Raw genomic sequence first — 21,751 nt, forward strand, 5'->3', positions numbered from 1 at the left:
CCAAAAGCCAGCAGACACGTTGTCACCTGTGCTCGAGAAGGAAAAACATGGATAAACTGCTGCGACTCAATGGCAGAGCCTGGCTCCAGCTCATCCTCATGTGAAATCAGCACACACTGACGGGGAGCACTGCAAACCTGGGCAGAAACAAGCTGGCCACATTCCAGATCATAATTTCTCAGTTTTAGTAAAGGCATCTTTAAAAAATTTATTTACTTTGTTTGTGTTTGTTTTGTTCCTTTTAAAATAGTTTTTGTTTTTTCCAGCCCCTTTGTATTTTGAGTTCTGAGCTCCTCACTGACACTTCCATGACAAAGTTTCAGGACAAATTCTGCTTCAGAGCTGTCAGATGTCTGCAAGGGCCAGGCTGAAATCAGCCCAGGTACTCTGCATACACACGCCTCTGCAATGCAGCCCTTTATTTCACAATGCCCATCTCACCTATACCAAGGGAAACATCAGGTATTTCTTGGTACCTCATGTTAAATTTATCAGATCCTAAATTCATTAGATGTTAAATTCATCAGATCACAACAGATGGGCTCAAAATACTAGAGACACTGGGCCAATCAGCAGATTAAAGGTGTCCATGTTAGATACATCTGTGCTATACTGATGCTGCTTTTAAGCAGAAAAAAAAAAATAGGGAAATTATTTGGAATACCTTTACTTCTCTTAGCTGAAACCTAGGGGCATAGGTCTCATCTTCCAATTATTTTCAATTTTCTCTTCTTTTTGCAATGCAGGCCATGATCAAGCAGAACACTTCAGAACATGCTTTATTTTAAGATTCTGGATAATTGCAGTGAAATTGTAATTTGGGACATAGGAGTGCCCTTCTGAATCAAGACCAAAGTCTTTTACTCCCAAACATATACACAGTATCCAGCACCAGAAGTTGGTGAATTCAGTTAATAAGGAGGAATTTAATCTTTCAAAGTGTTTTGTGACATTTCATGCAAAGATCTGCACTGACAATGACTCGAGCACATATTTTGCAGCTGTTCACAGAGAACCTCCATGCCCAAGGGACAGAGTAGGGCTGGGACAGACCAGAAAACCCCAGACCATCTCCAGAGAGGTTCAACCCACAAAACTGCCTCCTTCCCTTCCCATGGAGCCTAAGAGGTCTGCTCCAAGACACATTTACTCTCCATCCTTGGTCAGTGACCAACTCTAGTGCTGATGACAGAGAAATAAATAAATAGATTTGGTGTTCCTGTGGTGAAGAAAGTCTCTTCTTGGTGGCACAGAGCACGTCACAGATATAACATTGTGCTTCATTGTGCTTCCCCCGTCCCAGCTGAGGGCACGGATGCACTTGGACCAGGAAGTGCTGCTGATGGTGCTGTCAGTGGGAGCTGCTGTGCTCTTCTAATGAGCAGCTGCACTTCAGCAGACCACGAAAACACCTCTGTTCTCACTCAGCGCAACATACTTCACTGGGATCCACAGCTCCCAGGAACAATTAGTCCAATTATCTGCCCTGTGGCCTCGACCACCCCAAAATCAGCCCATGCCATCGAGTGCCAGAGGGTGGCACAAACAGGGTGGCACAGGGTGCTGGGGAGGAAGGTCAGGGTGAGTGGTGTGATCACCAAATCAAAGAGCAACACAACCATAAGCAGACATACATATATAATATGTACAGTGGCTATGGGTGCATTTGCGGCATGAAGGAAAACATCACATTTTTAGACTGCAGAAAATGATCAAACTCTGGATTTTTTTAGTGCCAAGTGTCTCTTAGCCAGCAAAAAGAACAGGAAATGTCCAAATGTTGGCTGAATAACCTGGTGCAGATGTCAGCTGGGGTATTCTTCCCTTCTCAGTTTCAGGCACAAAATGCAAGAGCATTCTTTTATTTTCACTACATGCGGTGGACAGAAAATTATCTCAGTAGTGTTTTGTCTGGTTTCTACTTTTTCTCTCACTTTCTTCAGCTTTTCCAATAGATTCACTAGGATTAAAACACAGAGCTAAGGTACAGCCATTAATTCAGTCAGCAGAAATTCCCAAACCTCTCTGTAGGAATGACCCAGGCTTTTGGAACTGACTGAGAAAACGCAGTGGAAGGAGAGCTCTGAACCCACCCAAATACTCTCCGTGTGGTCTTCAGTCCGTGATCTGTGGGTTTTCACTGTTGAGTACTGCTAAGATATCTCCAAAAAGTGTCTAAGAAAGTTAAACCTGCTACCATTGATCTGAAATTCACCAGTGAGGAGGTTGAACCTCTGTAAGAAAACTACTGGGGGGGTGCACAAGTTGTTAGAGGAAGAAGTTGTTAGAGCTGGTGAAAATCATTGCTCTGGTTATAAAATCAGACTGCCAGTGAGTCTGCACAGCAACTGGATTGAAAATATTTACTGCCAAAATTCAAGACAAGTAGTGATGTGGGCACAGGAACTTCCCTGGGACGCTGCACGCTGGCAAAAATCAGCTGGCCCAGATGGAGTATTAGAGGACTCCCCAATATTCCAGCTGCAGGCACCTACAGACACTACATCAGGCTGTATTAATTACTGGCTTACACTGGAAGCAAAGAAGGAGCTTGGGAAAGACAGGGAGATGAGGAAAATCATCATCAATAATAGCAGCAGCAGCAGCAGCAGCTGTTTTTTCCCTTGCTCATGTTCCTGATCCCTAAAAGTAAGATGCTGGCTAGAACTGGGCTTTGGAAAGACTGAACTATTAGCAAGACTGCCAAAAGAAAAGTGCTCCTGCCACTCCTGTAACAAGGCCGGGGCTGCTTGCAATCCAAATGATTGAAAAATAAAAAGAGAGCTGGATGTTGCTGCTGCTGGCTCCTCTGGTGCTGTCAGGGTGGGGAGTGCAGAACACCTTCCCAGTAGTATGGGGGCTGGAGAAGGGGCCACTTTGGAACATGCACATCACAGGGTTGTGTGTCAGCCTTGGCCACAGCACACGGTCCCTGGGAGCTGCTACAAGATCGTGGCTCCAGCAGCATCTGCACTCCTGGGGTCCTTCAGGCCAATGATGAAACTGTTGGTTCTCCTGGCCCCGTGCACCAGGGACACCACTGGGACTTTATCCACCTGATGGCCCCTGGCCACAAGAAATTCAATATCTTCTTCAGGAAACTCACCTGCAGGGATTTGAAAAGAGAAGTTGGTAACTAAAACCAGCGCTGCCTCTGATGCAAAGGTCTAACACTGCTGGGGCCTGCAGTGGGGGGAACCTGCCTGCTGCTCCTTCAGAATGACCAAACTCACAAATTAGGATCTTGTGAAGTTTCAGATTTAATTTCATTTTAATTTCCAAGTCTGCAGGGCACGCTGCAGGACAGATCCTATTTAGATATTCCTCTGAAATGGGAAAGCCCAGAAACTTTGGCTATTTGGTGTGGAATGAGAACCAAATTTCACTTATGGTTGGCTCTGGTGAAGTTTGGGGCAGTGTGAAAAACATCAAATACACCAAGACTTACAGTAACAAGGAAAAGAGCTGACAGTACAGATTGCAGAGTGCCAGCACTGATGCTGTGTTTCCAGCACTGTAAAGCTACAGCCCTTTTCAAAAGCCTTGCCTTCTTCCCAGCTGCTGGAAATAAGGGACATGGACTGAAAAGTGAAGGACTATAATTTATGTCAGTGGGAGTAAAGTGCAGGAAGCTTTGAGCACATGTCTGGGTGAAGTTGAGGCTGCAGTCTTGCTGAGTTGGATATTGTCCATGGCACCTGATCTCCAGAGGGATTTAAGGACAGGACAAGGCCACTGCCAGGAGATGAGCTGGGAGAAAGGGAGGGTTGGGGAGAAGCACCTGAAAGAGCCTGGAGAGGTGGTGCCACAGGGATCAGGAAGCATTTCCAGGACAAGAGGGAAAGGACATGGCTCAGCAAAGGCTCCAAGCTTTGAAGAAATTGAATTCTGATTTTTGTCTTTCCCAAAATGCTCCACACCCCTGGGGACCCTAGAACATGGTGACCTGTGGTGCTTCCATTGCACTGTGCTAGGGAAATCCTGCTCTTTAACTACACTTGCTGGATTTGTGTCCATTTGTGTCCCACCCAGTGTCCATACTCACTGTCAACCTGCAAGGTGTTGGACTGAAGCTGGGGGTGAAGTCGACCAAGTGACAAACTTTCACTCAGATTCTTGTTGAACGTTAAAACATTTACTAAAACCTGCAAGAGCATAAATTATCCTCAATAATAAAAAAAGCTCTGAGAATAGGAGAAGCCAGCTTCCTGATATTCCCCCAAATTGGTGGCTCCAACATCTGCACATGCAGCAGGCAAAGGAGATTTTGAACCATTTACTGAACTGCATGAACTGCTGCAGGGCTGTGCACACAATAACAGGTCCTTGGAATGTGGCCTGTATGCTGCTGCTTGTAAAGCAGGACATTTTCAGGATAGCATGGGCTTTTTGTCACATAGTTCCTGCTAAAGCAGCAGAGTTGTATGTCTGGAACATGATGTAAGCTCTAAAGAAGTATTTGTTACAGCCAAAGCTCAGCATGTGACTTCTCCAAACAAAGCACTAGGAAGCAGTTTTTGGCTTTGGTTTTGCTCTGAAGAATGCTTTCCAAAAGGTAAGGAAACTGGGAGCCATTCTCAGGCTTTTCAGCAATCCATTACTGCCGTACATGCAATCAAGCTGTTGGCAAGTACCTCACCTCCTTACAAATCATAAATTAAGAGGAACTGCCCAATTTATATTCAGTGTTGAGCTAGAAGAATTCAGCTGGGAATGCCCTAAAAGGAGCTTTTCATGTGGAAAAGGGTTAAAGGGCTGCCAGTTTCCAACAATTTGCTGATTAAAAAAATGCAATTTGCTGAATTAAAAAATGTTCCATTTTTCTTAATCATCCCTAACATGAATTTTGAACAGGCATTATAATGACAAAACCATTATAGATTTTGGCAATATCTATAATATATCTATAAAATTTTGCTTCTCCTCTACAGTTATGAGTGGTGCCACCAGGAACGGTGCAAGAAAAGTAAACTGGTAACCCTTAGAGATTTGAAATAACCCAAGTGTGGAACTGGTGACACCAAAGACTGAACCAGTAACCCGTGGCCACCAGTTTTGACCCAGCCTGGGACAATTAGGAAGGGAAAGGAGCCTTGAGTGAGCAGCTGCCTAGGGAGGACAGGGCACCCACCTGGACGATGCTGCTCAGGGCTCTGTCCCCGTGGTTGGCTGCCAGGCACAGGTAGGTGCCGCACATCCCCTCCGAGGGCCTGACGATGGTGGGCAGCAGGAAGGACCGCGGCCGCTTCCCAGGCCGAGGGAGGTTTTGCTGCAGTTGAGAAAAGTTGCACCAAAAAATGTCAACAAGCCAACTCTCCCACAGAAAGAACATGGAGCTCATCACCCTCATCAAAGAAGTGGGTTTTACAATGCGTAAGGCAGCCCTGGAAGCCACCAGTGCAGGTCTGCATTTGTTTCTTCCCAAGACCTGAAGACGTTTTTCCTGCTACTTGTTACTTTTTAACCTGAGGAGCAAATTTTCATGAAGAAGCTGCTTAATACAAGTCCACATTGTTACTTAAAGTGCATCTGGGCTGCAGGGAAAGTAGGTAACAGTGTTGTTTGATAATTCTGCATTGTAAGAATACCTGATGGACATGGAGCCCTCTGTTTTCTCACTTTCAGTGGCTCATATAATGAAAAATAGCAACTTTCTACAGGCTGTTGTCTCTGTTATTAATAAGGCATTAAATAGCTCCCCTGTTGTGAAGATGAGAATAAAACTGGAAAAAGAAAGGTAAATAAAGAATTTGTCATGTCATTCATTACCGGCCTGGGAATGGAGTGGTTCATTGTGTTATTTTGCCAGGAGAAGTCCAACATCTGGCTGTTCAAGAGGATTCCAGAGGGTGTTACTATTCCACTGCCAAAGGGACGATTCAAAGAACTGAAAAGAAACACAGGAAAATTCATAAAAATCATCCCAGAGATTTTTGTACACCTCGAGGCTTTCAGGGCTCCAATTTTCTGTCCCACCTTGTCTTGACAGGGATTCTTTGATGGCTCTCTAGGGCTGGTGAGACTGAGGAGAGACCAATGCACTTAGGAGCAGGACACAGGTATGCCACAGCAGTCTGTCCCTCCCCATGTTTGAGGATTCCCCTTGCTGAGATGGATCTGCCTCCATCAGTCCTACATTTGCCACCACCTCTCCCCAGCGAGCAGATCCAGGCCACTGCAGCCATGTTCCATTGTCAGAGGGCTCTAAGGCTGCAGAGGGCAGAGCAGCACCAGCCCACACATCTCACCCCACTCTCCCATTCCTCTGCTGCAGGACTGACTGGGACGGAGCAGCCTGGCTGATCCAGGTCTGGTCCCACCCTGTCCTGCTGAACCTACTCCCTCCTCCCTGCTCCCAGCCCGAGCTACAGAGGAGGGAAGAGGCAATCCTTTACCTCACCACGGCGACGATGAAGTCATCGGGGCCCATGACCAGGACCTGGCTGGCAGCAGCCCCGCTCTCTAGGGGGGAGGGAGGCATGGACAGGAAGGACTGGGAGTCATTGATCAGCTGGCGCAGGGAATTGGCTTCTGATTTACTTCAGCAAGGAGGGAGGGAGAGAGGAAAGCAAGCTGTGAGCCTGGGGAGCTGGAGGTGTCCTGGTGTCTCACACAGCTAGGGCCAGGGTCCCCAAGGGGCTGCACGAGGACAGGGGGCTGTTCTGGTTCACCCTGAGGAAGGAAGGGGTGACAAGGTGGCTCAGTCTGCACAGAAGAGGCACTCAGTCTGCCATGAGCCTCCAAAGCCTCTGTCTACCCCTGTTTGCCCTCACCAGGAGTAAACCCCTCCTCAATGGCCAAGGTGACAACCCCAGCTAATGCCAGTCTTCAAAAGGAGGACAAGTCAGGTCCAGCCCAAACACCACCCATGGCTCAGCCTGGCTCTGAGGTGGGAAGCTGGGCTCAAACCCCAGGCTGGCCTCTCCTGCACAGCAAGGCCCCGAGCCCCACGGAGGGGCAGGGAGAGGCAGAAGTGGCACGTGTGGCCATGTCTACAGGGATGGCTGTTTGTCTGACCCACTCAAAGGGAATGCTTAGAGTTGGGCCAAAGTGGGAAGAACCCTCAAGCTCAAGCTGGCTCCAGGAAACCTGTGAGTGAGGACATCCTGTGACCCATCCCCAGAACCCCGTGCCTGTGGTCAGCTGTGATCTTCTAAAAGAATGAGCCCTGGGAGGACTCTCAGGGTCTGACCTTTCCTTCATAAAACAGATGAAGAAAAAGCTCAGGGCACAGCACACCCAGTAATGACATCCAACTCACACATCCTGCAACTTCACCTGCCTGTCCTCCTCAGACATACCTCACCATGCCTTCTGCTGTGTGAGTGACAGACACGTCACCAGATGGGTCTCCCAGGTTGCTCGCCAGACTCAGGGCTATTTTTAGTGTCTAAAGAAAGAAAGGAGGAGGGGAGGGAGAGGGAGAGGGAGAGGGAGAGGGAGAGGGGAAAGGAAAAACATTTATGTGGCCCTGGAAATACAACTTCTAATACTCCAAACTAGAAGAGGTATCTGGTGTCCTGGTGTGTTGGCTAAAGCTTATGGAGAAAAATTACCAGAAGTCTGGGTTCTGGGAATACATCAGTGCAAAGGGCTGCCACATGTAGGTATGGGAACCGAGGAACCTCAGTCCAGCATGGTAAACTGCTGGAGGAGCCAAGTCAATCCAGCAGTATTTGTACAACCACAGAATGGTTGGAGTAGAAAAGGACCTTAAAGTTCACCACATTCCATCCCCCTGCCATGGGCAGGGACACCTTCCCATGTTTCTCCAACCTGGTCTTGAATGCTCTGAGGGATGTGGTAGCCACAGCTTCTCTGGGCAACCTCTGCCAGCAGCTCACCATTCTCACAGGGCAGATTTCTTCCCTATATCCCCTCTAACCCTGCCTCTGGCAGTAGGAAGCCACAAGTGCAACATCCCTGCCAGGACATGATGTCCAGCTCAGTGGTTCAGCCTCACTGCCAGCCGGCACACGGGATCTCTAGGATGCCATTTACCTTCTCTTTCCATTCCTCAGTGGTCCCCACAACAGCAGAGACCAGACTGAATCCCAAGGGACAGAGGTGCTGGGCTCACTGCTGCCTCTGGACCCCAGCTCTGCTGGCCCAGCACCAGTGCTGAGCAGAAATGAGCTGTTCTGCCCTCCAGCTGCTGCCCAGCTCCTGGCTGTAAACCAACCAAAAGGCTTGAACAGAAAGCATCAGTCCCAATACACGTCAGGGAATGATGGTGCAAAAGGAGGAAAAGATCTGGTTTCTCAGACCTGCAGAGTCCTGCCTGAGCCAGTCCATTGAAAATGGGAAGATTCAATTTCAAAGGACATGGTTTATCCAGCCCTGGGACCACAGCATAGCCAGGGCAGAGCCATGATGGAGAGAGAGCTGCTCCTCAGCCAAGCCAGCCTTGAGAGAAAAAGGCTGAGCAGAAACACACTCAATATTCAACTTGCAGGTTGGGCCATGGTTAGTCCGGATCCAGAACAGCCCACTGCCCTGTAGGCAGCCAGCAAGATGTGACTGCTGGTCTGGAATGTGCCACACAGCAACAGCTTCTCCTTGGTTACCAGCTGTGTGGAGAGCAGAACATGACAAAGCTCTGGAGAAGGCAGCATTTCCATGGAGCAGTGTCCTGACCATCACAGCGGGACAGGGGGACAAGGGCTTGGAGGCCAGGGAAGTGCTCCATGGAAACAGCAGAGCACTTCCACCCCAGAGGTTGGGGACCTCTTAACCTTGGTCCTGGTTGTCCCCAGGCTGGATACCTGAAGCTGGCCTAGCACTGAACCTCAGCCACATGTTCAACTGTGGGACCCAGGCAATCTGAGTTACACATCTCCTGAAGTGACTGCCCTGGAGCTGGAGGTTGCTGCTCCAGGATAACCAGCAGGTGAAACTCTTGGCAGAGGAAATAGATTCACCCAAAGCTTCCTGAAGAGAGCTTAAAAATGACTCAGGTGAGTCAACCTCCTGTGCCTCTGCACAGTGTGTGACATCTCCAGGTGCTGCATTTTTGCAGAGACTTCCAAGCACCCATTGTCCTGTCTGCTACAAGAGTGTAGTAAAATCCTCAATCAAAATTCCCAGCTGATAAAGCTCATCTGTGGATCTGTAAATTCCCAACTCATAAACCCCATCTGTGGATCTGTAGAACATCTAAGACCACAACTCTGCTTACAGATCAGGAGACAAAGCACTTGCTCAACCTCCTGGAAAGCTGCAAAGTTTTGGCAGGAGAGTCCTAAATACTGAAAAAATTCTCAGAGATCAGGAGGTGGGCAAAAATATAAACTTTTTTTAAAATGTGAAGTATTGGGTTAGTTTTCCTTGTCATTGCCACGTAGAGGCTTTTCTTGCAGCACACCTTGCAGTGCCCTCAGGTGCTCTGCAATGGCCAGGACCACTGCAGCCAAGAGGTGGAGGAATTAATGGGACCACCCTCAGGTGCTGTGGGGTCATTCTGCAGAGATGACTGTATACAAGAAAAGGACAAAGCCACAGTTTGTTCTGAAAAAGCTCTTCCTAGGCAGGAAAGATCCTCCTGCTCAGCCTCTGAAACAGCAGCACCGCTCAGTTTTACACCTCAGCAGTCTATTTGCTCATTCTCCTCTGGGAATAACATACAAACGTTTTTGTACAACCACAAAATAAATAAATCATTCTCTAACAGCACAAGCAATTCAGCCAAATGTTGAACCTCCTCTTACCTCCACCATCCAGTGCAAGATATTCCCTCTGGATCCTTGCCTTGTGATGTTAAAGCCCTCGAGGATGTTCAGTGCTGAGATCAGTGCAGGACCTGCTTGTGGAGGTGGGGGGGTGAAAACAAGGTGCCCTGTGGAGGGAAGAGAAGAGGAATGAAGCTGCTGATTTTGTCAGACACCATCCAGTGAGAGCACTCGCTCATGAGGACAGGGAAACCCTTCCTGATTCAAGGGGAAATAATAGAAAGCAACATGATTTGAGAAGGGTTTCCCAGAACATCCTTGTTGTATTTTTCTGTTTCTTCATGAAGGATGAAGGAAGCCCAAACAGGGATGCTTTTTTACCTCTGAAATTTAGTTCTCATTGGTTGGCTGTTGGTTTCTAGACTGCAGTATGGAAGAATGGAGATGGAATTGTAGAAAACCAGAATGGTTTGGCTGGGAAGGGACCTTAAAGCCCATCCAGTGCCATCCCCGCCATGGGCAGGGACCCCTTCCACTGTCTCAGGCTGCTCCAAGCCCCATCCAACCTGGCCTTGGACACTTCCAGGGATCCAGGGGCAGCCACAGCTGCTCTGGGCCCTGTGCCAGGGCTTCACCTCCCTCACAGGGAGAGATTGCTTCCTAACATCTATTCTAAATCTCTTCTTTTTTAGTCTGAAATCATTCCCCTTGTCCTGTCACTCTCTGCCCATGCTAAAAGTCACTTTCCCTCATTTTTTATAAACCTCTTTTACATACTGGAAGGCTACCTAAAACATTTGCAACATTACAGCTCTAAGGAGGGTAAATACAGGGACTGCTAGAAAATATCGACATTTTAGAAACTTCTTGCATAAAGTTAGCTTTTTTCCCTTTGGGAACTGTCTTCAACTATAGGTCCAGCTTCTATTGAGATGTTGCAACAAGATATGACCATGTTGCATCTTTAGACCTCCAAGGGAAAAAACATTTCAAAGTGCTGAAAATCTCCTGAGCCACCCATGATGCATCAGTGTCAGCAGGGAATAGCAGGAAACTGTCTGGAAGGCCTTTCTGCAGACATTTCAGCACAGCTTTGACTTTCTGCAGACATTTCAGCACAGCTTTGACTTCAACTCTTGTTCAATGCTGCTGCCACCCCTTGCAAGGTGAAGAAAATCTTCCCCTGGAGCTTGCATGGCTCCAGGGTGAGGGTGTACCTCGATAGATTGTGTGCACAGGGTCCTCCACAGTGACACTGTAATTGCTGAAATCCTCCTCCACCAAGACTCCTCCATAGCTGTGGACCTGCACGAGAGCAAAGCAGCACACACTGAGCAGCCTGGGCCAAGGCTCTGTGCAACACACCCTCACTGTCAAACACACTCCACTGAGATCCCTGAGCAAGTGCCAGCTTCCTTGGGGTACCCTGGAAATCTGTGCTTTCACAGACCTGGGGACCTGGCTCACTGTTCATCACGGTAGGCTCTGCACTCCACTCCAAAAGCTCACCCACCCCAAGGGTGCTCCCAGGACATTCTGTCTGCCCAGGAAGATGGGGATTGGCCCTGCCCTGCAGCCTCCCTGCCCTGGCTGGCAAACAGGACGGTGCTAAGGGGCATTGAACACTGCCAGGATTATGGGTCCAGGAGACAAGGAGCTTGGGTGCCGCAGGTGGCCATCACTAGAAATATCAACTAAAAAAATCACCGTTCTCACTCTATTTGAAATTATTTCATCTGACAGTGAGTCTGCTGTAGCCTTGGTTTTCCTGTAAGATTCCTGTCAGAGGTACAATGTACCAGGGTTGGCACAGGAAAGATGGGCCTTTCCCTCCACTGCAGGTCTTCTGTGGTTGAGTCACGACGGAGATGAGGGAGGACTATCAAAGGGTGGTGGGGCACTGCCCAGGCTCCCCAGGGAATGGGCATGGCCCCAAGGCTGCCAGAGCTCCAGGAGTGTCTGGACAATGCTCTCGGGGAGAGGGTGGGATTGTTGGGATGCCTGCAAGCTCTGATCTCTAACCCAGCTAGCTTCCTTGGCACGAAAACTCCTCTGGCAAAACTGAATCACTGGAGCAGGACAGCTAATGCAGGACATGCTGTGGGGCCAGAATGTCAAGCAACCCCAAAGCTGCTAAAGATGTCTCTCTTACTTGGGATCCCTGTTTCCTTCCCAGAGAAAAGGCTGGTTGGACCCCAGGGCTGTGCTGAGCCAGGACCTGGCTCCCCAGACCCAGCCAGTGGGGAATGGGGCACAAGGAGCAGAGAAAGGGGAAGAAGCCCCAGTCAGCCACACAGCAGACATCCCAAATTCCCAAGAGAGCACTATTTTGCACCTGTGCCTGGAAGCAAAGAGTGGGTGTTTTGGAGCTGTTGATTTCACCAGATGGATGCCCTCCCTGTGCTGGAACAATAAACGCTTTGTGAAGGCAGCACTTTGCTCTGCAACCAAAGCTGGAATTGTGCACTGGATCCCAGAGCTTGTCAGGATCTTTGATATGGCAACCCTGCGCCTGGCTTCCCCACAGGGAATTTGTGCTTCTCTGTGGCAGCCCCCAGGTCAGGGCAACACAGTGACAAAGCAGGGTTTAGCTGTGGAGATGCTCACAAGCTTGTGACTCCTCCTGCTCCTCATCCCTCACCTCTGCTGTAGTTCAGGTGAATTGTAGATTTCCAAACACAGAGCCCACAGACATCTGAGGCTTGAGTGGAATGAACATATTCCAGATTCTAGATGAGCTATTGAAGGAGCACCACTTGAGCCACGGTGGCACAAAAAAATGGTGCTCCAAATACCCCAACTGCAGCCACATAGATATAAAAATTGTTATGGTTTGTTGGGGGCTTTTACCAGCAGAATTACTTTGTCTGTTCTGGCAGCCCCAGGCCAGCAGGTGCCAGGGGCAGTCCTGGCTCACCTCAGAGATCATCTCCTGGGTCAAGTTCCCACTGTAGAAGGCTGCCACCCCTTCTGCCCCCAGCAGCTGCAGCACGGCCGCCAGGTCCAGGCGCCGGACGAACATCCCAGGCAGCAGGGGCTGCCCACCTGGCAGGAAGAGCTCCTGGAATCGCTCAGAGTAGTTCAGGTCCTTCAGTTCACTCAGAGCTTTGGCTGCAGGTGAGAAGGGGAAGGACATCCAGAAAAAGCAGGGGTCAGGAAGGCACAAAGGACCTGGAGTCACTGTGCACCTGATGGGGATGTTGGAGGCCTGCTGCTGCCTCTGGCCCTATTGCAAAACTAGAGGGGAGCTGGACCACTGGTCCTTTGGAACTGGGAAAGAAACCCAAAGAAACCCCAGAACCCTTCCCTGTCTAGCCCTGAGCACTGCCCAGTGTGGCTGCTCTGCCCTGGCTCTACCCAGCCATGGCAAAGGGCTCTGGTTTGGCCGCCACCATGCTGTCCCTGGCAGACTGTGGCTCACGCATTGCTCAGCTCCCAACACCATCCAATCTCCACATCCACAAAATCCTGATTTCCCATGACTAACCCCCTGTATCCCCAGCTGCCTTGCACAGTGAACTGCCCTGAGCTGCCCATCAGGTACTCACCCAGGTCATGTGTGACATTAAAGCCATTCTGGGCGACACCAGCCGTGAGGTGAAGCAGCTCGGACCAGGGGAGCCTGCCAAGGGAGAGAGGACAAGGAGAAACGGGCCTTGGAGGGGTGCAGTGGGGCAGGGTGGTGGAGAGCTAGCACAGGGCTTGGCTTTACAGTCAGGGGCTCCTGGGACATCAGGCTGTGGGGCCAACAGTGGCCAAAAGGAGCACTGAGCTTTCAGTGCTTCTCCTTAAGAGGATCATGTCAGTGCTCCAGGATGTGCCCAAGAGAGGAATGGCAGCGCATGGATGGGGGAAGAGCTGTGCCAGCAGCAAAAGCTCAAGCCAAGCTGTGGTCGTGAGCAAGTCATTCAGATCCCTCTGTATCCCAACAGAGCACCAAGGACGGGCACACCTCTTAGGGTCCAACTAAAGAGACAATGCAAATGCACAGACATGGGAGGCCATGTGCTGCAGCTCTGACAGAACATTGATTGTACATCTTCTTAGCCGACAGTTCACTTTGCAGAAAACATGACCAAGCTGAATTTTTTTCTTTTTACATGAAAAATAAGCAAAAAACCAAACATCTCTTTCAACACAAGCCTCTAAGTACTTCTTAGGTGATGGTTTTGACTGGTGGCTGAGAACATGGTGTGATGGTAAGGGCTCGTGCGCTCCCAGCTCCTCACAGGGGCCCCAGGGCACAGCCTGAGCCAGCCTGATGTCTTACCTGCCATGTAACTGGTGTGCCTGGTGCATTCCTAGGATCATGCCTGGTACCCCTACGAGCAGACCTGGCTGTAAAACAGGAAAGACAAAAAAGGAAGAGAGTAGTCTCCTTTACAAGAGGACAGGGGACATGATCCCCAACTGCAACGGGAGGTGCAAATCATGTTTACTTTGCAATTATCTGCATAGTTAGGAGATGGGAAGAGTCTGTAGCAACACACTTTACTATGGAATAAAAGGTTTTGGAAGGAGAGTGGCAAATTCAATCTTGTTATCAACCCAGTTTGGTCAGGAGAGATAACTCAGCAGAACAACCTGGGATTATGCTCCTTCCTGCTCTTGTCCTCCCAGCGCCCTGCTGCCACAGAGATGTACCTCTTTACTCCCCAAAGCTCTGCAGGCATTTCGGGGCTGATAAAGAAGTGTTTTCCCTAGATTCCGCACGTCTGTAGGGCCCAGGATCTCCCATGATGAGAGAGACCTCTTGCTGCTTTGCTGAGCATCTGCCCCTCAGCCTGAAAGCTGGAGGGAGGAGATCTGGAGACAATGGCTGCGGGACACTGGTTCTCACCTTGGTGTCCTGCTTCAGGTCCCCTTCCAGTGGGATGCCCAGGGGAGCCACCTCACGGAAGTCGATCACCCAGCTCCTGTTCTTGCGGATGTCGTGGACCAGCATCACCCCGCCCCTGCGGCGAGACAGCGTCAGGGCGTGGCACCGGCTGCTCCTGCAGCAGCCGCGGCCACGTGGCTCAGGTGGCACTGAGGCCAGGGCAGCCCGGTGAGACAAGGGGCACTGTGCCAGGTCACCAGCCTCAGCAGGGCCACGGGGTGGCCGGAGTAGCAGTGAATGCTGCTGTCCTTGCCTAGGGCACACACCAGGACAGCCAAGGCAGGGTTGGTGTGGGACACAGGCAGCCCTGCGCTGAGCCTGGTGAGGCTGGAGCAGTCCCTGCCTGCCTGGTCATGGAGCCACTGGCTCTGTTCCACTGCCGGGTTGGGACCATCTGGGATTTTCTTTCTCATTTGAGCAGTTTTGCAACAAAAGAGGGTGTCTGCTTACAGCCACAATGGGTGGTGCAACTGGAGCAGTGATCGGGTGGCTTCGGTATATACAATGCTGCTGAGCCCTCCTGCAGAGCCAGGAGCGCCAGGCTCATGTGGATGCCACCCTGGGAATGAGGGCTGGGAGAAGGACAACCATCCCTGGCAGCTTCCTGGAGCTGGGCTTGGACCTCAGCCTCAGGAGCAGAGCTTGTGGAAGGCAGGACTGCAGCTCTGAAAGCACTGGGGCTGAGCCCGGGGTGTTTGTAGCTCAGGGCACAGCTCCCATGGCTGGGGGGCCATGTCTCCCTCTGCCCCTCACCAGCTCTCTCGAGCCTGGGGCTTGGTTGCTCCCTGCAACCACTACAGTAGAAACAATTCCCTGCCTGGAGTCTCTGTCCTGTGTTGACAGCACAGAGCACAGGAAGGGTCACTGTGACAGACGTGGACACATCCACTGCCTGATGTCAGAGCCCTGGCACGGAGGCATTTCTCAGCTGCAGAGGGACTTTTTACAAGGGCAGATGGTGACAGAACGAGGGGGAATGGCTTTACACTGACAGGGGGCAGGTTTACATCAGGTATTTGGAAGAAATATTCCTCTGAGCAGGAGGTAGGGAAACCAGGCACTGGTACAGCCTGCCTCATCCCTGGCAGTGTCCAAGGCCAGGCTGGATGGGGCTTGCAGCGACCTGGGATAGTGGAAGGTGTCCCTGTCCATGGCAGGGGGTGGGACTGGATGGGCTTTAAGGCCTCTCCAACCCAAACCATTCTGGGATTCTGTGAAACCACTCCCTTGGGGACAGCCAAAGACAAGAGCAGAGGGCGAATGCCCCACACTTACCCTCCCAGCCCTGAGGTGTGGGGGTTGACGATGCCGGCGCAGAGGGCTGAGGCGATGGCCGCGTCCACCGAGGAGCCGTGCCTGGCCAGCACGTGTGTGCCCAGCGCCGTGCAGCGTGCCGTGTCTGTCACCACGGCGCCGCGGTGGAACAGCTGCGGGACAGAGAGGGCACAGCTGGGCACTGCTGCTCCTGCCAGCCTCTGCCCCCACCAATGTGGCACTTGAGGCCTGGGGCCAGAGCCAGGGCCATGGCTGATCCAACAAATGCCAGTGGGCACCGTGTGTCCCTTGGCACATCCCCGCTCCAGGGTAGCTGCAGGCAGCCACAGCCACCAGTTCAAACAGCTTTCCACACTTCGTGTGCCAGGCTGGGGGGGCCACGTCTCCCTCTGCCCCTCACCAGCACAGAGCTGTCCCTGTGTTGCAGCCAGGCAGCCACCAGGAATGGGGATACAGCTGTAAAGGATGAAGCAGGACCCCGGAACCACAGCATGTTCTTTTCCTTGTGCCAGAGCTGTGCTAATGCAGTCCCATGATATTTTAAAGAGTTGATTTCATCCCTATGGCACAAATTGCAGCATCTCAACAAGAGCCAGGCTGGCCTGGGGACATGCAAAGACAGAAGGGCCATGGCTACATGTGGAGATGATGATGGTGACTCCTGGCTACTGTGACCCTGGCAGAGGTTCTGCAGGAGGATCCAATTCTGTGGCCATACTGTCTTGGCTGTGCAATCTAGCACTGGGCCGTGGGACAGATTAGCAGGAGGTTCACCTCTGTTTTCAGCTACTTCCCTTCTTAGTCCTGGATGAATCTTCCAGAGGTGAATCTGGGCACGTATGCCCATAATCCATAAAACTCTGTCCACATGGACAAGATGCCTACTGTTTAACTAAGTATTATTTTCTGAAAGCACACCCACCTGGTTCAAACTACAGCTGCAGTCACAGCAGTGGGGTTTTCTGTTCCCCCCCAGCAGCACCCCGAAACCTGCCTGACACAGCCCCCCAACTCTGGCCATGGGGCAAGCTCTGAGAGTCTGGCTTGGCTCTCCAAGCACCACCTCCAGGTGCAGGAAAAGGCTTTCAAGCCAATTTGGGGTGGAACCAGCAGGAGACTGAGCACCCAGGGCCTCACTGACACCAGCCATGGCTCTCCAGTACTTCTCTTGCCAAACTACGGACCAGGAGAAAAGTCAGGGAGCTCTCCCATCTTTGGAGCCAAAGCCCAACCATAAAGCCACTGTTTTGTCTTACCTGAGGGTCCCCAAAATAGATCTGCATGATGAGGGCCACAGTGACACCTGTGGCAAAGGTCAGGCAGGCAGTGATGATGACGGTCAGCCCATCCTGCCGGCAGCTGCAGTCTCCTGAGAAGGGGTCCTTGCTGGTCTCCTGCAGAGGGGACACGTCCTGGCTCCCCATCTCTGAGGAGGACGAGGGCAGGCGCTGGAGACGTGCAGACTTCAGGAAGGAGTCTGGGTCTTTGTGGGCAACAGGGAGAAAACAGGTGTGAGTTATTGAGCAATTTGGGGCTCTTATTGCAGTGTTTACCCAGCACTAACATTACACTGACCCCCTTCCGGCATGGCTATCACCTTCCCTATTGATCCCAGCTCTCAGGAGCCTTTCTGGCTCAGATACTGCTTTGAATCATTTTACTGATCCTTTTCTTTAGCTCTGGTTATTCCAAACTGACTTCACTGGAGATTAAGAGAGACAAGAAACCCTTGAATTTTTACTCCATTTTGGTCCATTCATCAGCCTTCAGTGACAGGTCCACTCTTATGCTCCATTTGGAGAGGTTCTTAACACAGCAAACAGGTCTTTGAAATGCAGCAGGACTGAGGAAGAGGAAATTAAGATACGAAAAAAGATGCAGCAGCTTTACTTGGAGCTGTTTAAGCTAAAGCACCTGAGGCAAAACAGAGGTAAAGAAAAACATTTGGCCTGGGAAGAGAAAATCCCTCTAAGGAAGTGAGGGCAGAGAGGAGCAAACCTGCAAACTGGAGGCCTCAGAACATCCACTGGCTCCTCTGCAGGAAGGACTCTGCTTTAATTCCTTGCTTCCTCTGGCAGATGAGGCCCACTGTGAAATGAAGCCACACACTGGACATCCAGCTCCAAGATGGCAAACCAGTGGGGCAGGGGTTTGCTGGGCCTCAGCAGGATAAAAAAGTCTCTTTTTTGCTCTGAAAGATGCCTTGAATCTCTGAGGGTGTCAGCTGCTGCCCTTGTGCTGGGAGGACACCGGCTAAGGATGCCCTGCCCATCCCGTTGCTGCCAGGCACACGGAGCTGCTGGGGCAGCTGTGAGGTCGTGCCCATCCCTTGTGGGCTCTGAAGGGGACCAAGTAGCTCAGGGCATCATCCAGGGCTCTTGGAGGAATTTTTTCAGGGGCCGCAGTACTCTGTGCATCCATAGTGGAAAAAGAGGCACCAAGTGGAAAAAACAAGATGAGAAACTTGTCCCTCTGTACAGATGTTTCCTGGGCTTGGAAAAGGAGAGGGGAGTGAGCAGGAAAGCCCATTTCCCCCATCAACTGCCTGTCTGTCTACTCTGGCAGATGCTGGGTATCACCCTTGGCACTGCTAGCCCAGGCCTTGTCATGGCATTAACCTGACCTGGCTGCAGCTCTCCTGAGGCCAGGGAGGGAAGGAGTTTTAATTTCAGTGATGCTGCAACCAAGAGCAAACTCCCACAGCCAGGGAATCCCCTCAGAATGAATTTAATCTCATTTGTGCTGTGGTGGTTTAGGAGTGGGATTGGGAAAGGCTCAGCTCTTGCAGCCTGAGCCTCTGAGCACACACTGAGCCCCTCATGGGCTTGTCTGGTCAGAGTGAGCTGGACTGAGTGGGAAGACTGGCTGGTGGCCTCAGTGGGGGCCACAGCTGGCCTGGCAGGGGCTGCCATTGGGGTGGGATGTCACATACAGCCCCTGGCACACACGAGTGAGGCCCCAGCCCCACCTGCAGGGAAACAGCAAGGAGTGAGCTGGACTCCAGGACACCATCCCTCCGCTCTGGTGACAGGCCAGCTGACGAGGGGACACGAATACCTAGGAAGCAACTAGGTAGAAGAGGGCAGACGACAGCCCTCCCACCATGAAGCACCTCCATTCTCTGCCACAGACATCCTGTTTTTAGTCTCTGTAATCACTAGTGTTGCATAGGGACAGCAGAGCTGCAGTGTGGGGATGGGAGCAGCTGGAAGGGGTCACCTGGGAGCAGAAGCAGCCTGCACAGCCAATGCACAGCTGCCCATCCCAACACCAATGTGCATGCTCTGAAGAAGAAGCCACCAAATCCCGCTTGGCTTCCGTGGGGCCGTGAAGGAGTCGTGGCTTTATGGGGGAGCCAATGCTTTGCAGAACCAGGGTCACCTCGGGTCTGGAGCTGGTGGAGAGGAGACAGCAGAGACTGGAGCTGCTGGTGGGCTCTGCAGGTGCTCCTGCAACAAGTGTCAGGAGAGCAGCAGCTCTCTTCTCCGGCCACCCCACCTGCAGGTGTTGGCACTGCCAAAACTGCACCAGATTCTGGCTGTGTGACAAGAGGCCTTGTGCTTCCAGCAGAGCTGCTCCCACACTCCTGCAGGCAGTGGCTTTGCCTCGACGGTCAGGAGAGCACAGGGTGGGAAAAGGCAATGGGAGCTTCACCCGTGGGCATGGGGGGACAGGGCAGAGGGCAAGGAGAGCCTGGGGCTGTGCAAACATGGTCTTGGGGGCTGACAGGCACCCGGACTGGGAACCAGCCCCAGGGGGAAGGGCAATACCACCGGAAGAAACATGACATGGGGGAGAAACAGCATTTCTCTCAACTATGGAGGAGGAAGCAACCAGTTAAAAATAGGCAGAGGATTTTCTCACAGATCAAACGATCACCTGGCTTTATTCCAGCTGAGCACCGGAGGGATGAAGCATCCCGGACTGAGGGATGTGCAAGGAGCACCCCAGGGCGGAGGGATGCTCAAGGAGCACCCCAGGTGGAGAGACGCTCAAGGAGCATGCAAAGAGGCCATGCACAAGTGGTCCAGGCTGGAAGGCCAAGCAGGCTGTGGGAGAGAACATTCCAGGCTGCCCTGGGAGGCTCTGTGCCGAACCCCCGGATCTCTGGCTGCCTTGCGGCACTCAGGGGGAAGGCGGGGCCGGGGCGCAGGGACGCCGGGAGCCGGGGAGCCCCGCTCCGGGCGCGGGGCCGAGGGCCGGGGGTGCCGGGGGCCGCGGGCGGGCTCTGCCGCCGCCCCTCACCCGTGTCCTGCTCGCCCAGGAACGCGTCCTCCTCCTTGCGGGCGCGGAGGCCGCTCTCGGCCGCGCCGCTCGGCTCCTCCTCGGGCAGCCGCGGGAAGCTGGTGATGCTCATGTAGTCCACGGGCGAGCCGGCGGCCAGGGCCCGCTGCCGGCCCGGCACCGCCTCCGGCACTGCCATCGCCGGGTCACCCCGAACCGGGACACCCGAGCCGGGACACCCGAGCCGGGCCGGGACCCACAACCGCGCCGGGGCGGGCCAGGCCCACCTCTCCCGGCAAGCGGAGCCGCCCCGCGCCGGCCGGGCGGGGCCGCCGGAAGGGGCCGGGCTCAGGGGCGGCTCCGCTCGGGGTTTGGGGCGCTCTGGCAGTCCGGGCTTGTCCGGGGCGCTGCCGCGGCAGCCAGCACCGGCAGGCGTGGTCGGGCGCAGCTCCGGGCGGAGGGGCCGGGCCGGGCCGGGCCGGGCCCGGCCCCGCTCCAGCCGGGGCTGCTCCATGGCCCGAGCTCCGCTCCTGACCCACACGGGGAATCCGCCCCGGCCACACCGCACCAGGCGGGTTCCGGGCCAAGCTTCCGAGGAGCTGGATCCGAGATTCCTCCGTCCGCCTCCAGAAGGCTGGAAGAGTTTTCCCGGGGCTGTGCATGGACATTATGTCGCTGCCACAGCCAGCCCGTAGTAGGGGCTTGCATGTCACCCCTTGTCACGGAGCAAGGGACCACCAGCACCCGGTGGGACCATCAGCAAGAGATGCTGTGACATGGCCCCAGAGCTGCCGGGTGTCTGCTCTCCCACAGTCTCCTTCCATCGCTGGCTGCTCGTGCGTGTGGCCCTCTGGGTTGAGAACTGGACACAGTGGTTCCCTCTACAGCACAGGGGGTTTGGGTTGCCGTTTGCAGGTGCAGCTGGCCAGGCTCACCTGGCACTGGTGGCTCCCTGCTCCTGGCTCCAGCAGCACTGGCCCAGGTGTCAGGAGGGGCTGAGGCCGCTGGGCAGTACAGGGAGCCAGCACAAAGCTGGGGAGAGACCAAATGAGGGCACAGGACCAGCTCTGCCTGGGGCAGGCCTGAGCTGTGGTTACCAACAGCTCCCGTTTGGCAGAGTTGTGGTGGACTTATATGGGTTGAGGGGCCTGGATTACATGGATGTTTCTGAGATCAAATTAGCTGAAACATTTAAATTTTCCCCTGCACTTCTTGCAGAGATTGACCTAAAAACCACCAGTAAAATAACTGTAATATGGAAGATGTTATTTCTCTCCATGGTCCAAGTTTGTGAAAATTCCTTATGCCTGCAACAACACTGGCCTCTCTCGACTTGGCACACAAACTTGTCTCTTTGGCTGCCAGATCTGAAAAATCCGTCTACTGCCCCAATGTATCCTGGACATCTGTTGTTTTGGGAGGCAGAGCATGTGGAGTGCTGTTTGGATCTGGGGAGGTCACCTGACAGGTATGTGTCCTACTTTCTCATCCTCCAATGAGCCAGCTAATCCCCTGCATGAGCAGCTCCACTGGCTCGGTGCTTTTCAATGCAGGGATTTGTAAATCCTCCTGTGCTGAGGCACTGGCAAGGTTTTGGTTGTGCCTCCAGCAGCCCGAGGGCATCATGACCATGGCCAGCTATAGTAAATAAATAAATAGGAATAGGGACAGGAGTAGGATAGTTTGGCTTTTGCAAACCAGTCTC

General features: G+C 52.5%; 1 protein-coding gene across 6 annotated transcripts; it reads right to left on the bottom strand.

The window, feature by feature from the left end:
* Nucleotides 1–761: 761 nt before the first annotated feature.
* GGT7 (gamma-glutamyltransferase 7) lies at nucleotides 762–20,369 on the bottom strand. Of its 6 annotated transcripts, none has more exons than XM_059862558.1 (16): nucleotides 20,068–20,206; nucleotides 17,821–18,314; nucleotides 17,079–17,305; nucleotides 15,823–15,974; nucleotides 14,509–14,623; nucleotides 13,939–14,006; nucleotides 13,217–13,290; nucleotides 12,586–12,779; nucleotides 10,886–10,973; nucleotides 9,708–9,835; nucleotides 7,302–7,390; nucleotides 6,396–6,539; nucleotides 5,770–5,887; nucleotides 5,132–5,269; nucleotides 4,046–4,145; nucleotides 762–3,106 (listed from the first exon to the last, which is right to left on the bottom strand). In XM_059862558.1, the coding sequence occupies exons 3-16, from the start codon at nucleotides 17,244–17,246 to the stop codon at nucleotides 2,943–2,945; spliced, it is 1,740 nt and encodes a 579-aa protein (XP_059718541.1). In that variant the 5' UTR covers nucleotides 17,247–17,305; nucleotides 17,821–18,314; nucleotides 20,068–20,206; the 3' UTR covers nucleotides 762–2,942. The 6 variants fall into 6 exon arrangements, with proteins under 6 accessions (XP_059718541.1, XP_059718538.1, XP_059718542.1 ...); XM_059862555.1 differs by having other exon boundaries at nucleotides 17,821–19,871; nucleotides 20,068–20,202; XM_059862559.1 differs by having other exon boundaries at nucleotides 17,821–18,231; nucleotides 20,068–20,193.
* Between the last annotated feature and the right edge of the window lie 1,382 nt (nucleotides 20,370–21,751).

The sequence above is a fragment of the Haemorhous mexicanus genome, chromosome 18 (genome assembly GCF_027477595.1).
Source record: "Haemorhous mexicanus isolate bHaeMex1 chromosome 18, bHaeMex1.pri, whole genome shotgun sequence".
In the NCBI taxonomy this organism is placed as follows: Eukaryota; Metazoa; Chordata; class Aves; order Passeriformes; family Fringillidae; genus Haemorhous; species Haemorhous mexicanus.

Excerpts from the sequence above, each read along its gene's own strand:
- GGT7 (XM_059862554.1), bottom strand. The coding sequence starts at position 20,245 with ATGGCAGTGCCGGAGGCGGTGCCGGGCCGGCAGCGGGCCCTGGCCGCC. Across the intron at positions 14,007-14,508 it reads ACCTGAAGCAGGACACCAAG|CCAGGTCTGCTCGTAGGGGT; the intron begins GTGAGAACCAGT and ends CCTGTTTTACAG. Across the intron at positions 12,780-13,216 it reads TAATGTCACACATGACCTGG|CCAAAGCTCTGAGTGAACTG; the intron begins GTGAGTACCTGA and ends TCTCACCTGCAG.